Genomic DNA, 17,440 nt, shown 5'->3' on the forward strand with positions numbered 1-17,440 from the left:
TTATAACTGGAGGAAACAAGAGGGAAACATACCTCTTGCAGCAGGCACATCAGTACAGTTAGAAAAAAAAGGGGGGGGGGGGGGGAGGTGACATTCTAGTAGTGCAGAGCCGGCATCGCTAGTCTGCCCTCTCTTGCGAGATAGAAACGGGTGCTCCAGCGTCGCAGAAACTGCGCCTCCCCATCAGCATCAGGTCGGCCAGACAAGTATTGGCAGAGGAGAAGCCGCAGGTTCTGCAACGCCGGATGCGTTGCTCGCGCCGGTTGGCTATGTGAAGGACTGTGTACGGGAGGCCTAGGCATGGCCCAAAAGAACTCTCTCCATCGACTAACACCAGAGACACTGTGTCTGGCTCAAAATTATCGCCCTGTCCCGTCAGCGAAGGCGGTTGTGTGGAATGCAGCGGGCGCAACACAGAGACGTGCGAAATAGCCAGAGGGCAAAAGAGGAGAGGCCGCGCGGGGCGCCCAGCGCGACCACACGCATCCCTGCGGCCCGTTTTGCAGCGCGTCCCCAACTCCCCCCCCCCCCCCCCCCCCCCTCCCTTTGGCGCAGAGACAGGCACGTTTGTGCGTTTGGGTGTGCGCGCATGCACGCCTGCAGACGGCCTTGTTGCGAGGTACGGGCTGTGGACTCGGAGAAGGCTAGGAGTTGGGTCTTTATTAAGGGAAGTTAACCCAAAAGAAAAGAGGGCCCCATGCCCTTGGAAAACAGACTGTCTCCCCGGGCAGCTGCTCTCTTCCGCTGCTAAGGGAGGACTCCCTTTGTCCGTTGACGGCCAAGTTTTCGAATGCCGTGGTCGCGTGTCCAAGCCGCGGTTCTTGGAAGAGACCACCCCGGGTTCCGATGCGAGAAGAGAGAGGACAGCCGTGACCCTCATAAATATGTCAACTTCGAGAGGAGTGCGTCTTCGGCTGAACATGAGCTCCGCGTTCGCGAAGAGGCCGGCACCCTGCGGCGCGGAGGGTAGGCCGGAACGCTCGCGGCACAAACAGCTTCCCGGAGTTCGCGGGCCCACTGGCCTGCATTGTCTTGCAGCGCGACGGCCTTACTAATGGCTCGAGGTGGCGGGGGAGGCCGGAAAGTTAGCACCAAGAGGGCTCCCAGCAGAGGAGGCGAGGAGGACACCGAAGGAAAGAAAGGGAGTCCTCAGAGAGAGGCGTTGGAGACAGATGAGACAAAGGAGAGAACGAGCAGAGACGGCGAAGTAAACGGACGGAGATCGCGCTGGTCTGTAGTCGGTGAGGCCGGACCCGAGGGCATCCGCTGCAAACTGACCGCCAGCCGAGACGCCCAAGAAGCCGGACGCCACAACCCGTCAGAGTACCGCCAGCCGAGACGCCCAAGAAGCCGGACGCCACAACCCGTCAGAGTACCGCCAGCCGAGACGCCCAAGAAGCCTGACGCCACAACCCGTCACAGTCACCGAAACGTGGGACCGCCACCAGGCAGAGCGCCACCCCCGCCAGAGCAGCCGAGAGTGAGGCAGCGGTGACAGCGATGAGCGGAAGACAGCGGTGAGCGGAACTCCCAGTTTCACCTTCAGGCAGAGTGAGAATAAATTAGGTTGATTCGGAGGCGTTGTGTGTTGGCTCATTTCTCCTCGCTTCAGCAGAACCCGCAGATAGCAACAAATATTGTGTTGCATTGTGACTGACCCCCGACAGGCGGGAACGTCACAGCTACGTGCTTGAGCCAGGCAGCGGCAGCGCCACAACACGTATACATCGAACAGGCAAAAACCAATTTCACGAACAGACCACGCGAGCATCGGACACACCGTCCGACGCGAACAGATAACATTCTATAAGCCAGACGCCACATAACGTGTGCAACAGAGCAATCAAATAATAATGGCGCTAAATTTCCGTTTCACCGCAGTTAAGACAGAGGCCATTCCGGATAACATGCCACGAGGCAAGGCGCTTCCGTGTCGGTCGCCGCCCACAGAGACCATCCATCCCTTGTCCGTTAGGGCACGCTGCTCTGGTGAAACAAGACGCCCAACAGTCGATCGAAGTCTACGAAAGGAATAGGGATTGGAAAGGGATCGCCGAAAGAGCCGAAGCGTAGGGGGTGGCTTTTGTCTGCCTTCAGCTGGGCACCAGACAGTGCAGCATAATTACCGAGCGTGGACAGGAACACTCTGATACTCGGGTGTCCCGGACGAAGATCGAAATGTCATCGGCGTAAGCCGAGACAACGAGCGTTTCTTGCCCTGGCATTGGAAAGCAGCGGATGCGCTAAGTTGGAGGCAGCGCGCCGACAAAGTTGCTCCAATGACGAACAACGCCGGAGAGAGAGGGCATCTGTGGCGTACGCCGCGTATCACTGGGCTCTGCAGTGAGATCGCGATACGTAAGAGCGATGCGCTCGATAAAGTTCGAAGGCAGTCCGAAGCAGCACACGGCCGAAAACAAGTACTGATGGTCCACCTTGTCGAAAGCATTGGCTTGATCCAAGGAAATAAATACCCCTGCTAGTCTCCTTCACGTGTACGTATGCGAACACAGCTCGCGTGAGCGTAAGGGACACGAAAACTGACGCTTTCAATGCGGGCTAGTGGTCCTTCCTATGGCGTAGGCCACTGGCATGCATGAGATCCGCTGGGTCTCGCGACAGCGGACGTACGTCTGCAGCGAAAGGGGAGGCTTGGGATCCCTCCTAAAGGATGCGGTGGTATCGGACGGGCTTCCTCTTTTCTTCCAACCTTTGCGTAACGTCGCCGAGCTCTTGTATTGTCTGAGATTTTAGAAAACATGTCAATGGTTCACTAAAAATCACAGTGACATTTTCGAAACGATAGAGAAAAAATGTTCAGATCACCACGAACATGAAGCATAGCAAATGGTTGTCTGCTTCGAATTCATGCGGTCACTATATTCTGCTAAGGGGGTCTCAGATCCCATGTCAATACTGGCGGGGGGTCTGAGACCCCCCTGATTTTAAGCACTGACAGAATGGTAGATAAGAAAAGTGGAACAGTGGATTTGCAGCGGATGACCGCAGCATGGATAATATAGGAGGCTATGCCAAAGCCTCTGGGCTTTGAAAACTGCCCCCCCCCCCTCCCCCCTCCCTCCGGTGCAGGGCGCGCGCGTCGAGGCAACCTATCGAGGTAGGCGTACGCCAGCTGCGTGGGGACAAATCAGCGGGTGCGCATTGGTGGCGCCAAAGTCTCTATAACCCGGCGCTCGAAATTTGGCTCACCTTTGAAAATTTCGCACGCTAACTGGGTTCCTATGACCTAACACAATGGCGTCGACATCGGCGAAACTTTGGACAAGTACTGCTGCCAGTCGCCGAGAACGCGATCGCCTTCGGAAGTGGCGCGCGAGACCTTTAACGACGCGGAAGAGGACCGACAGCACGATCGCCTAAGGAAGCGCCAGGCGAGATCTTTGACCACAGAAGAGGAGCGAGAGCAAGAGGGCCTTCGGAAGCGGAAACGCGTGTTAGCAAGCATGATACCTGTATTGGGTAATCTAGGCGTAGCTCGTATTAGACCACTAATTTTTTGTTGAACTGTTCTGTCATTGAAATTCCGCTACTTTTTTTTATTGGCGGTAGCAGTTCCTTCTGCAAGCAAAGCTTTAAGTGCTTTACCACTTAACGACCATTTCTGCTTTAATTACAGGTAAATCGAATGCTCAGGGCGGCAAAAAAGAAGACAAAAAAATACAAAATAAGATAAGCGTTAAATAGTAGTTTTTAACAGCACAGAAATTTCACGTTGTATCACACCGCAAAACGCCTGTAATTTATCCGTGTAAAATAATATTTGCCGACCCCCTCCAACCCCCCCCCCCCCCCCTAAAACTGTATTCTGAAATAAACATTGAAAATAGTCCGCCGAATTTCCTAAAAATAAAAACCTAAAAGTCCAACTCCCCTGCCATAGCCTATAAAGGGCGTTGCATGTAACTTGAGCGAAGCTGTAGAAAAAGTTGTGCGCGGCACACGGGTACAACCGGCAATGTTTGCTGCCGTGTGGCGCAACTCACGATATTTTTAAATTCCATCTCATAAGTTTATTAAATTATATTAATTATGCAGGTTTCATAATATCAATTTTACGCCCAAAAGTGTTTCAGTAAGTTGTCGAGAGAGTCTGAAAGCAGCCTATTCAGCCTTTTTGTATTAACGTACTTCCTGCGCGGCCTTTTTTTTTTCGGCATGCAAAGAAAGCTCCGAAATATGAGGAAAAAAACCATGACTGCGCTTTTACATTATGGATATTGTAGTGCTCTCAACAGTGTTTTAAGGGAACGAAAGCGCGCACACGCTGACCGTGCGTGAGTGAACGGCCGCGGCTCCCTATATATATATGTCGTGGGTTCGGTTCCCACCGGCGGCATGGGGTTGTTTTTTCTACTGCTTTTCTAGTCATCTTTAAGCGATAACATATTCAGTAATATTCTTCATTGATCAACACCACAAAATAAAATAAATATAAATAAAAATCCCCTGTGTTCCTTGGTGTCTGTGGCTGTTGGCTTCTCTTACAATGTATAACGAGCCCCTCATCCCCTTCACTTGTCTGCTATATATATATATATATATATATATATATCACTTACCGGAAACAGCGGCGCACCTTCCACGTTCACAACGAAGGAGGTGACGTACTTTCAGTCCGATGCGACAGCAACGTCGGCCGCTCACTTCGACGCGTTCACCTATGGGTTCACCGCGCACCCTCCGTACGTTCAAAACACGGTTGAGACCACTACAATACTTTACAAGCAAGAGTGCAGTCATGTGGTTGTTTTTATATTTCGTGGGGTCTGTTTAAAAGCCCCCCCCCCCCCCCCCCCCAACAAAAAAAAAAGGATCACTCAGAAGGTAAGTCGCTACAAAAGACTGAATCCTCTTTTCCCTCAACCCCGTCTACAATACTGACGAGACGCTCCGAGGCCTAAAGTGAATATTACAAATTTGCACAATTCACCTTAGCTAATCAATTAGAACAAAAAGAATACTCTCAGTTGCGCCACACGACGACAAACAATATGCCGTTGGTTCGACTCATCTACATGTGCCACATTTTTTATTAGCTCTCGGTCAAGTTATGAAGGTCGTTTCACTACATCGCCTTTTTGCGGTTGTTTCATTGTTGGTCTCTTGAATACGGCGTAAATGACGTGGTTTTTATTTTTATCATCATTATTCTGCCTATATCGGGAATACGTGTCGGCCACATTTCGGGCATGGCGCACTTTGTATCTCGACACCAAAATACTGAAAAGACGCCTGCGCTCACCCTTGTGTGCGTGTACCTTTTTGTGTTCGAGCCGCAGGTGGCAAATAAAAAATAAAAATAAACCGCGCATTGGCTGACCGAAAGTCCATGAAACGTCGAAGGAATGGCACGAAACAATAAGGGGACGGGAAGAAAGAAAAATAATGAAATATCCCAGAACGGCAGAATAGAAGAGGGCGAAAATTGTTTTCCCACCCTGTCACGTCATCGACGTGGAGACGCTTTCAAAAGCCACGGTCACAAAGAAGTGCGCGAGCGTCCGTTCCGCCCAGCCCCCGTCTTCGATCTCTGCCTCGTCTCTTGCGGTGCCGTCGCGAGACGCGCGCCGGTAGGATTTCCAATCGATGGTCCCCACCAGCTTCACGGTTTTGCTCGCCACGGTTTGCGCGGTGTTTTCGGGTACGCGGCACTGTTCTTGAGGAATAAATGCGTTGAGTAGTTTCACCCTCACCATGCTGTACCACATTTCGCATGTGCACCCGCTCTCAGTATTTCTTAAAGTTAGAAAATTTACAGGTGGCGTAGTTAAAATCCTGATGCGGACGTGCTCGTGGAGGTGCCATTAAGCGCCGGCGAGCGATTACGAATCACTTGTGATTCAGTTTTAGAATTCCAGAGCTTTTTATTTTCGCTGTTCCTGTTTCGTAGTAAAACGCCTGGTCGTTACTAAATTTCTAAAAGAGATGCACTCCTTGCTTCTTTTTTAAATGGCAGAAAGCCGTTATATTACGGGTTTTGAACGAGGAAAACGCGTCCGGTGGTACATCACTGATGACGCCTTCAAAGCCAGGAGAGTGAGAGGCGGCTGGTGATGTTCGTAGATAGGCGACAGTTCGTTTTAAATAAACACGGTGGAGCACTGTGTGAGTCACGCTAAACACGGTTTTTACAACTGGCGGAGGAACTTGGTTCGCAAATTTTTGTTACATTATGCTGTAGAGACACGGATCAGCCATTTCACTTGCGATATTTTATGTATGCTCCTTCGCCGACAGCAATAAGTCGTAAAGTAGGACGCTGCTCAAGTGTGGCAGACGCGCGGTGAAACAAAGTTTTAAGCATGAAATGCTTTTTGCTCTCGTTGTGGGCGCGCCGAAAGGTGACCTTGGCGTCAGAACGGAGGAAAATACGGAAGCGAACCTACGGCGAACCTACGGCTGCGCTGCCGCCGGAGCTGCGCACGCGTCAGTAACAGCGCCTTCGTGGTCCCGTGGTGGGCGAACCTATCGCGCGGCGCGGAAGTGCCTAAGGTTTGCCCTGCAGCCCGAGAGGTTCAAGCGCAGTCCTGGTGGCACTTGATAAGCTCGGTAACATCGCTGCGTGAGTTGCCGTCATTAGGTAATGCACGCAAACCCTAGAACACAGGTCACTTGGCGCCAGCTATCAGCACGGCCAATAACCAGACTGATTTGTTGTTCTTAGTCGAGGTGGTCGGCGGCGACGGCGGCGTCCATTGTCCCAGCGTTCTCTGTAGCACGTGCCGGCACCATCTCCTCTTCTTCGGCACGTGGCGAGCGTCGATCGCCATACATAAAAATTTGAGAGCACTGCAGTCTGCTGCATTGGAAAAACACGAAAGCATTTGAGTTTGAACGTCAGCAACTTTTTTTGCAAGTCATCGTTGTAACGCGGAACTTATCACGTGACGCTCGGATGAAGTCAGCACTTTTTTTGCAAGTCATCGTTGTTACGCGGCACTTATCACAGGACACTCAGATAAAGTCAGCAACTTTTTTGCAAGTCATCGTTGTCACGCGGAACTCATCACGTGACGCTCGGATGAAGTTAGCAGCTTTTTTGCAAGTCATCGTTGTCACGGGGCACTTATCACGTGACCCTCAGATGAAGTCAGCAACTTTTTTTGCAAGTCATCGTTGTCACGCGGAACTTATCACGTGATGCTCGGATGAAGTCAGCAACTTTTTTTTGCAAGTCATCGTTGTCACGCTGAACTTATCACGTGACGCTTGGATGAAGTCAGCAACTTTTTTTGCAAGTCATCGTTGTCACGCTGAACTTATCACGTAATGCTCGGATGAAGTCAGGAACTTTTTTTGCAAGTCATCGTTGTCACGCTGAACTTATCACGTGACGCTCGGATGAAGTCAGCTACTTTTTTTGCAAATCATCGTTGTCACGCTGAACTTATCACGTGACGCTCGGATGAAGTTAGCAGCTTTTTTTGCAAGTCATCATTGTCACGGGGCACTTATCACGTGACCCTCAGATGAAGTTAGCAACTTTTTTGCAAGTCATCGTTGTCACGCGGAACTTATCACGTGACCCTCAGATGAAGTCAGCAACTTTTTTTGCAAGTCATTGTTGTCACGCGGAACTTATCACCTGACGCTTGGATGAAGTCAGCAACTTTTTTTGCAAGTCATCGTTGTCACGCGGAACTTATCATGTGACCCTCAGATGAAGTCAACAAATTTTTTTGCAAGTCATCGTTGTCACGCGGAACTTATCACCTGACGCTTGGATGAAGTCAGCAACTTTTCTTGCAAGTCATCGTTGTCACGCTGAACTTATCACGTGATGCTCGGATGAAGTCAGGAACTTTTTTTTGCAAGTCATCGTTGTCACGCTGAACTTATCACGTGACGCTCGAATGAAGTCAGCAACTTTTTTGCAAGTCATCGTTGTCACGCTGAACTTATCACGTGACGCTCGGATGAAGTCAGCAACTTTTTTTGCAAGTCATCGTTGTCACGCGGAACTTATCATGTGACCCTCAGATGAAGTCAGCAATTTTTTTTTGCAAGTCATCGTTGTCACGCGGAACTTATCACGTGACGCTCGGATGAAGTCAGTAACTTTTTTTGCAAGTCATCGTTGTCACGCGGAACTTATCACCTGACGCTCGGATGAAGTCAGCAACTTTTTTTGCAAGTCATCGTTGTCACGCTGAACTTATCACGTGACGCTCGGATGAAGTCAGCACTTTTTTTGCAAGTCATCGTTGTTACGCGGCACTTATCACAGGACACTCAGATAAAGTCAGCAACTTTTTTGCAAGTCATCGTTGTCACGCGGAACTCATCACGTGACGCTCGGATGAAGTTAGCAGCTTTTTTTTGCAAGTCATCGTTGTCACGGGGCACTTATCACGTGACCCTCAGATGAAGTCAGCAACTTTTTTTGCAAGTCATCGTTGTCACGCGGAACTTATCACGTGATGCTCGGATGAAGTCAGCAACTTTTTTTTGCAAGTCATCGTTGTCACGCTGAACTTATCACGTGACGCTCGGATGAAGTCAGCAACTTTTTTTGCAAGTCATCGTTGTCACGCTGAACTTATCACGTGACGCTCGGATGAAGTTAGCAGCTTTTTTTGCAAGTCATCATTGTCACGGGGCACTTATCACGTGACCCTCAGATGAAGTTAGCAGAATTTTTTGCAAGTCATCATTGTCACGGGGCACTTATCACGTGACCCTCAGGTGAAGTTAGCAACTTTTTTGCAAGTCATCGTTGTCACGCGGAACATATCACGTGACCCTCAGATGAAGTCAGCAACTTTTTTTGCAAGTCATCGTTGTCACGCGGAACTTATCACCTGACGCTTGGATGAAGTCAGCAACTTTTTTTGCAAGTCATCGTTGTCACGCTGAACTTGTCACGTAATGCTCGGATGAAGTCAGGAACCTTTTTTTTGCAAGTCATCGTTGTCACGCTGAACTTATCACGTGACGCTCGGATGAAGTCAGCAACTTTTTTTGCAAGTCATCGTTGTCACGCTGAACTTATCACGTGACGCTCGGATGAAGTTAGCAGCTTTTTTTGCAAGTCATCATTGTCACGGGGCACTTATCACGTGACCCTCAGATGAAGTTAGCAGAATTTTTTGCAAGTCATCATTGTCACGGGGCACTTATCACGTGACCCTCAGGTGAAGTTAGCAACTTTTTTGCAAGTCATCGTTGTCACGCGGAACTTATCACGTGACCCTCAGATGAAGTTAGCAACTTTTTTTGCAAGTCATCGTTGTCACGCGGAACTTATCACCTGACGCTTGGATGAAGTCAGCAACTTTTTTTGCAAGTCATCGTTGTCACGCTGAACTTATCACGTAATGCTCGGATGAAGTCAGGAACTTTTTTTTGCAAGTCATCGTTGTCACGCTGAACTTATCACGTGACGCTCGGATGAAGTTAGCAGCTTTTTTTGCAAGTCATCATTGTCACGGGGCACTTATCACGTGACCCTCAGATGAAGTTAGCAACTTTTTTGCAAGTCATCGTTGTCACGCGGAACTTATCACGTGACCCTCAGATGAAGTCAGCAACTTTTTTTGCAAGTCATCGTTGTCACGCGGAACTTATCACGTGACGCTCGGATGAAGTCAGCAGCTTTTTTTGCAAGCCATCGTTGTCACAGGGAACTTATCATGTGACCCTCAGATGAAGTCAGCAATTTTTTGGAAGTCATCGTTGTCACGCGGAACTTATCACGTGACGCTCGGATGAAGTCAGCAGCTTTTTTTGCAAGCCATCGTTGTCACAGGGAACTTATCATGTGACCCTCAGATGAAGTCAGCAATTTTTTGGAAGTCATCGTTGTCGCGCGGAACTTATCACGTGACGCTCGGATGAAGTCAGCAACTTTTTTGCAAGTCATCGTTGTCACGCGGAACTTACCACGTGACGCTCGGATGAAGTCAGTAACTTTTTTTGCAAGTCATCGTTGTCACGCGGAACTTATCACCTGACGCTCGGATGAAGTCAGCAACTTTTTTTGCAAGTCATCGTTGTCACGGGGCACTTATCACGTGACCCTCAGATGAAGTCAGCAATTTTTTGGAAGTCATCGTTGTCACGCGGAACTTATCACGTGACGCTCGGATGAAGTCAGCAGCTTTTTTGCAAGCCATCGTTGTCACAGGGAACTTATCATGTGACCCTCAGATGAAGTCAGCAACTTTTTTTGCAAGTCATCGTTGCCTAATATCAATACACATCCCCAAAACAATCTACCGTCATACACACCGCAACGCGGTCACTTCGTGCCCCACCAACACGCTCAAACCTAATACCCTTCGTGGCGTATGCTAACACCAGCATGCGCCACGAAGGGTCGTTGGTTCGAGAATGTTAGAGGAACGAAGTGGACGCGCTGTGATGCATACTCAGGTGTTTCTTTTCGGCACTATTTCCACGCAACAGAACACAATCTGTACAATCTGTGCACAATCGCTACAGACACAATCTGTAGACACGCTCTGCCAACAGGCCCTGTACACGCCACTCATGGGACAAGAAATGTTTTTGCATTAAATGCGGCGAAGAAAGCCGGGCGCGCTGTCGCTTGTGAGGAAAAGCTAAACAAAGGAAATGTGGCTGATGAGGGAAGCTCCCAGAGACTCGTGTGCGGCGATCAGTATATACGAGCTGCTCAAGATTACGATACGCCTTTCCTGCAGTGAATTATTTCATTTAGCGCTAGTCCTGTGTGGTCCTCTCTTGTGTTCGTCTTGGTTGCGCTACTGTTCTTTTCTTACAAGAATTATTTCATGCTTACATCTACCCTTGACAATGAGATAGTCTGTGAATTTTTTTTAATCACTCTTGCTGCATGTCATGCAAGGTACGATATACTTGCATACAGGAGGAACTTTTTTGGTCGAACCACCATGTTTCACTTTCACACTCCTGATATTACCTTTCCGCGTGTTGTTACAGCCTGCCACCTTGAGTGAGTGAGTGAGTGAGTGAGTGAGTGAGTGAGTGAGTGAGTGAGTGAGTGAGTGAGTGAGAAGGTGACTGTGAGGGAAGGGGGGGATGAGACGTGAAGTTGCGTGCGTAACATTTGCGAACGCATGTATGGTCGAGTGAGCAGACAACTCCAAGAGTGAGCTATGAGGAGCTAGTTGGTATGATATGGTTACAAAACTTAAAACTGAGCAGCCGACAGGACACAGGGGAAAAGCAACTAGCTCGTCCTCTGCTCAGTTTTATGCTTTGTAAGCAGACAGCTGTGGCTCCACTTCCACGCGTCTCCGTGCATACAGCAATCCCATCCATCACAGTGTAGCATTTTGTCAAACCTTGAAAGACGTGAGATTTTGTACTACACCGGCTGCTGACAACACATATTTACGGGGTTGACTGTCACCTGGCCTGTTCATGTTTTAGTGGGAGGCGAAGAATACGCTGAGCTTGTGTCGCAAGGCTCTGGAACGCAGCAGCAATTTTAAACAGTCTATACTATGGGGCGTTTACTTAATTTGCTGTGAGTTGGAATGGAAAAGAACACGTTGATGCTCCTTGGAAACGAATGCAAGCTCTACATCACGGCCAAGATCTCGCATGACCGGAAACCACTTCCCTATGCTCCATACCGTTTCCCTCACAAATTTTTCCTGGAATTCCTATTCATAAATTAGTTAATTGATAAGATGTCTTCGAAGAGTGTAGAAACATAATGATTCTCGTAGTTTATAGCGGTTTTGAGCCATGATACCCGCACTACTGCCGCTCTCAGAACTTAGGGTAGGACAACTATTCGCTATGTTACAAGACATCACAAAGAGGAGGCTCGGGAACGCGCGCGCACTGTGCACAACGCCACAGAAATGCGGTTACTTGTGGCCGATGCGTTTATTTTGCTATCAGGCTTTCGATCAAATGTGGCCTGTGGTCAGGATCTTGCGGAGTATAGAACTGCCACCAAAATTTTTGCAGTGTTAGAAAAACCTTAATGCGCTGTCTTTATAGAAAGCCTATACGTATTTTGGCGAGCATAAGTATACCTGGGCGCTTTTCCTTTTTAAATTATGTGACACCAACAAAACAGAATTTTGGCTTCGCGGGCTTGTGCACATACACAGTGACAGAGCCCTATTCTCTCTCATTATTTATGTTACGCTAGTATAGAGGGTGTTTCAGGGAAGATTTTAGGTAATTCTCAGAAATAGGCTTTTTGTGTCTTTTGAGGCATAGTGTTTTTAGTTTTGGTGGGCGCCAGAAAACTGGTGAATCATCTTAAGTAGTAAGCTGGTTAAATAATTTTTAATAATGAACTTTTTAACTATTAGAGTTAGGCGGCTCGTTGCACTTAGAGATTTGTAGCTGGTCGTTAGTATCAGCCATTTCAGTTTTTAGAATTTCGAAAACCCGATTATTCTCGGTGCTGTGGCGCGACAGAATTTGGTTCCATCATGCCAAAATACATGCGCTATCGAAAAGCATGCAGGCAAAACAACCTTTCCAGCAAACGTAACTAGTCAAAAAAGCAAAAATTTTTGCGAGCCAGAGCGCCAAGGGTAATCACGTTTTCTAGATTCTAAAAACTGATATGGCTATTACTAACGACTGGCTGCAAATCTCTAATTGCAACTAGGCGCCTAACTCTAATAGTTAAAAAGTTAATTATCAAAAATGAGTCAACCAGCGTACTAATTAAATTGATTCACCGGTTTTCTGGTGTCCGCCAACACCGGTACAACTATGGTGAAAAGGCCATATTTTTACCTCAAAAAACCTATTTTTGAGAATTGCTTAGTCTTCCCGGAAACACACGATATACTCAAGAATGCAACACCTACCTCATCACTCCTTTTTGTATGCTAGTTCGCTCCATTGCTGAGAAGAAGCCAGAAGAAGTTGGGAATGGTATAGCACCTAACAGGTTGAGGCAGTTGTTAGCTACAGGTGGGGTTAGCCTTCTTTCGGCAGCTACTCTAGCGCAAAAGGCGATTGATCTTGTTGGAAGCCGACCAGTGCATCACGTTTCTGCGAGTTACGGTGTTTCCGAAAATATCGTTGTGCTTTTATTCCTTGGTAGAAGCTATACGTGTTAAATAGGCGTGGCAGGCAGCGTATGTAACCAAAATAAGACTAGCTTCATTTGTCGGCGGCTTATGCCAGCCACTTATCGAAACAGCGCAGCTCCTGGACTGTTCTGCTGCTTCCGAAGAAATGACGGTGATGGCTGTACCGCAGCGCCCCCCACCGGATCGCATAGCCAGGGATCGGGAACTCCCATTCAGCCTTCTTCCCCTTCGATCCTCTGCTTCTGGGCCGCGTAGTGGAGCACTCACTCCCCTTTCGGGACCTTTCGTCTTGAGTGCTTCCCGTAAGTGCTCCAATGTGCAGCTCAGAAGCAAACTTGGAACGGTTTAGGTTAGATAGCATTTCCCTTGACCGGGGGTGGAAGGCGGGCAGCGCTGGCTTTGACCCCGGAAAAAGTCTTCGTGCACCGCTGCCGCTTTCTAAAGCAAGCACGACGATCCTGCGCTATCACACAGGCAGATGGAAACAACAGGCGTCTGTGGCCATTGGCGACGATTCGTCGAGATGAGCTGGGACTACGTTTTCGAAAACTTGCAAGACGCACTCACAGCTCGTCTCGATGCGTGTACTGCGCGTCATCGCATGCTGTGAGGCCAGGGTGATGCTACACGCAAGCATCAAATTCATACTTGCTTGTACTGCGCCCAAATAGTAATTTGTCGACGGCAGGAAGCACGCTCTCACGAAGGGCATTAAGCCCTGAATTGCTATCGTATTTGTTGTCACGAACGTTAGTTCTGATTTTCCAAATACAACTTTTACTACGTATTTGCTCATGTACGGGCATTTTTTTTTTGCTTAATCAGCAGCAGGGCTTCACTACTTCCGCACCCACGGCGAATGTACCACCCGACTGCACTGCTGTCCCGGGGTCACACACATGCAACGCTGCGTGTGTTGACCATATGCAGACCTGCTGGGCTTTGTTGTACAGTGTATAATGAAAGCAAGGTGCAGCGGCCCAAGTATGGATCGAGGCAGGATATCTTGGTCCGGAGCCCGACGGGTGATACTATTCGTGAAAGTCATGAGAGCGCAATATGCACCAACGAATATGCACCAACAAGCCCAGTTTCAAGTACTTCTTAGCCATATTTCTTCTACATTGGGTGATACTATTGCGCTTCACTCGCGGCATAGTGGCATGGCCCTGATCTGCGGCGCTGCCCTGCGGGTCACAATTGGTATCCGCGCGAGGAACACCTTGCCGTTGCTTCTCTGTTCGCAGCCATGGTGAGCACGCCCAGCATCCAGCTGCTGGGCGAAGGCGCCAAGGATCGATTCCTCGAGCTGCAGGCCAACTACAGCGAGCTGCTGGGACAGGACCACAGGTTCCGCGTGCTGGCCGACCATGCCGAGGACGCCGAGCAGCTGCCGGCCATCATGGGCCGTGAGTATACCGCTGCCGCCTCCCTCTAGGCTGCGCAGCAGAGTGCCTTCTCCTCACTTGAATACGTTTCCCAGCCTTCCTTGATGTCTCACCCGAAGGCATGTTTTACAAGCATCCTCTAGCCTGTCGTGCCCTTCACCTCGTAAAGCCTCCTCAAACACGTACTAGTATCGCACCACACGGGCGAGCAACACTTGACGTCCTGCCTTGCCAAAGAGCGGTTGCAAGCGCAGAGGCAACGCAAACTTCAGCAAATGCGCAGTTCTCCCTACACTGGAACTTATCGCACTTACGAATTCGCGTGAAACAAGATCCACACAAGGTGGGGTCAAAGAACCGTTTTCCGAGCATTTCACCCCAGGTAAGCCGAGCCCCAGGCCAGTAGAAAGCTTGTGCCCCTTGTATCACTGATGGGTACCCGGCGAGACTGGAGATCGAACCCCGCATCTCCTGCATGCGGGGCGGTTGCTCAGACCACTAGGCCACCGCTGCGGTTTCATGTGAAATCGATATGCTTCTTTTCTGCCAATGGCGGGCTTTAGTGCATCTAGAAACCCAACTATTCAATACTCGGCGAAATGAAATTGCAAATTAATATTCTTGTCTATGTTTTTTTTGCCGTTTTATGTATAGATCTGGCTCATCCAAATCTTGTGTAGTTGTCGGGAGTACCTATTGACCTCCTTCAAAGTTCTCTTAGTAATGATGAAGACATCGCACCATTCTGACCATCTCATCCGACTGCCTAGATGTCATTCGCTCCTCCTGCTCGCCGCTAACTTAAATTTTATTTGTTATGAAAATTCTGTCTGCTCGGCAGCGCTTCCTGTTATACTCTGAGAATCTGCGTATTTCCAAAATTAAGGGGCATTTCTGTCGCATTCTGGAACACCACAACCACAAAACACTGAAAGCTTACGTACATTTTAATCGAAGTTTCATCAAAGCGGCTATATATGATCAAAAGACTGCGAAAGCAGGATCTAAGCGTTTTATAAAAAATCGTCCCAAGATCTTGAGGTTCCTAGTGCGGCAAAAATCTGACTTGTGCTAGCCAGGCCTCTAGAAGCTACGCGAAGTAGCGAACTTGATACTAATAAGCGGAAACAAGCTTCTAAATTATTTTCTCACATTCTGTCATTGTCCGATATAAAATTCCAGCACACTGAGCCAGTGCGAAGTTCAAATTCGAAGTTCAACTCCCTGCCGTTGCTTTTTTAACGGACAGTATCTACTAGCCACAAGAGAACGAACTATCGCTTTCATTATGCTTTTGAATTGAGTCCTTAAAACAAAATAATACAATACATTAATATGCCTAGAATTACAAGCCACGTGTTTCATGGAAATTTTAAAGAAAATCGACAATGATAGTTTTTATTTTTAATGCGAATCAAAGTTTGCAGAGTCGGCCATTTTTTTTTGCAATTTTTGAATCCTGTAGCTCTCAAGACCCACCTAAAAAAAAACTTACCCGTCTAGAAAAAGTATTCGCATCGGTTTGACCCTCTATCTTGCCCATGATTGGGCTGAAAAGTGCCTTTTTTTAGAAAGGATAGCTTTTGGAGCAATGTTTGGGATTTTTTCGCTACGAGTAAGATTTTTTCCGGTGATTCCAAGAGAAAAGTCTGCATACAGTTGCTGAAGAAACATTTAGAACGGACAAAAACTATATGTGTTTTGTCTTGCACGGCTCCAAATTTTCAATTCTGCGAAGTCGCAAAAATTACGTTTTGCACCATTTCTGATAAACGATTCTTTTCTAGAAAACTACAACGTTTCTTTCAAAACTAAGGCTTATTACTTTGCGCTGACACATTTGCGCATGACATATGAAATTTAATTTCGAGCATATACGGCCATGGCACCTAGCAGGCCTTCCCTATCTGTACACACCCAGTTATTTTAACCCACGTACTGCGCTCTTCCGCGGAGTACTTGCTGGCCGTGGTCGCATAATTTCCTACAAAGGTCAGCACCCTTCTGTATTAAGTACGCAGCCTTTTAAGTGGACGCATAGTCGAGCTGGTGAATTTAAGCATCTATACCCTTTTGAAGTAAAAGGTCTGAATCTTAAAAATCTACCACGTTTTCCCAGTTGCAGAAATAGATTTTTCAACCTCATGTGAAACATAAAAAAAAATTATGCTAGTGCCGGCACTGTGGCGCCTTCACGAGTCATACATTTTATTTTTCAAGTGGGATTGGGAGAGTTAGTATATTATAGAAACTTTAAAACGATAACTGCCTGAGCCATGATGACCAGGTCTTCTACAGGCGAACAGGAGCTCCTCTTAAATTCTACCGTGCACGTAGCGTCTAGGAAACGTATTCTCTTGTTTTCCCTCTCTCTGCTGCTTGATGAATTGCGCCTTGCATCACATAGCGCATTCGAGGCGAAAGTATTCATTTTCGAGGAAGAAAAGAAAAGGGTGGATTAGACGGCAGGCGATCCCACACAGCCCACAGGGCGTCCGGATGTGCCCACGGAAGTGTCTGGTTCTCGCAGGCAGCCTTCTGGACGCGGCGTTCACTGTGGTGAACTGCACAGCGACGCAGCATGCTTTCGAAATTGTCAAGGAACGCATGCCCAAGACGTTCTTGGTTTCCATCATGGACCGCTTCTGTCCGCGCCTCGAAGACAACTTCGCGCTCGGCTTTCCCGTCACCTCCGGACCGCTGGACGTCGTACCGCTGCTGTCCGATCTGCGGAGCTCACATGACCTCAGCAAATGGAAGAGCATCATCATGCTACACGACCCGGACTACAGTAAGTGGGAACAGTGTATTCAGCACAATGAGGAAGGAGAGGACAAATACGCATCAGTTGCCCCGTTAATTCAAATGCCGTGCTCGGGAGTAGGCAGTAGAGGATGCGATCTCTCGCACTGTCGTCGTAGGTGGCGAAATTCCTCAGGTGCGGCCGCAGAGTCAAGCTCTTTTGCCTTCTGTACTACTCATATACGATGTTCCTTGGCTCTTCTAGCACACAAT

General features: G+C 48.4%; 1 protein-coding gene across 1 annotated transcript in view; it reads left to right on the forward strand.

The window, feature by feature from the left end:
* LOC149349749 (ionotropic receptor 93a-like) overlaps positions 1 to 17,440 on the forward strand; it is a 39,545-nt gene that overhangs the window by 8,969 nt on the left and 13,136 nt on the right. Inside the window, exons 2-3 of the mRNA XM_089578790.1 lie at positions 14,285 to 14,446; positions 16,956 to 17,216. Of these exons, the coding sequence (XP_089434916.1) occupies positions 14,285 to 14,446; positions 16,956 to 17,216 (423 nt within the window). The remainder of the gene's footprint in view (positions 1 to 14,284; positions 14,447 to 16,955; positions 17,217 to 17,440) is intronic.

Source organism: Amblyomma mixtum, chromosome 3 (assembly GCF_055824585.1).
Source record: "Amblyomma mixtum isolate Tamu chromosome 3, ASM5582458v1, whole genome shotgun sequence".
Taxonomy (NCBI): domain Eukaryota; kingdom Metazoa; phylum Arthropoda; class Arachnida; order Ixodida; family Ixodidae; genus Amblyomma; species Amblyomma mixtum.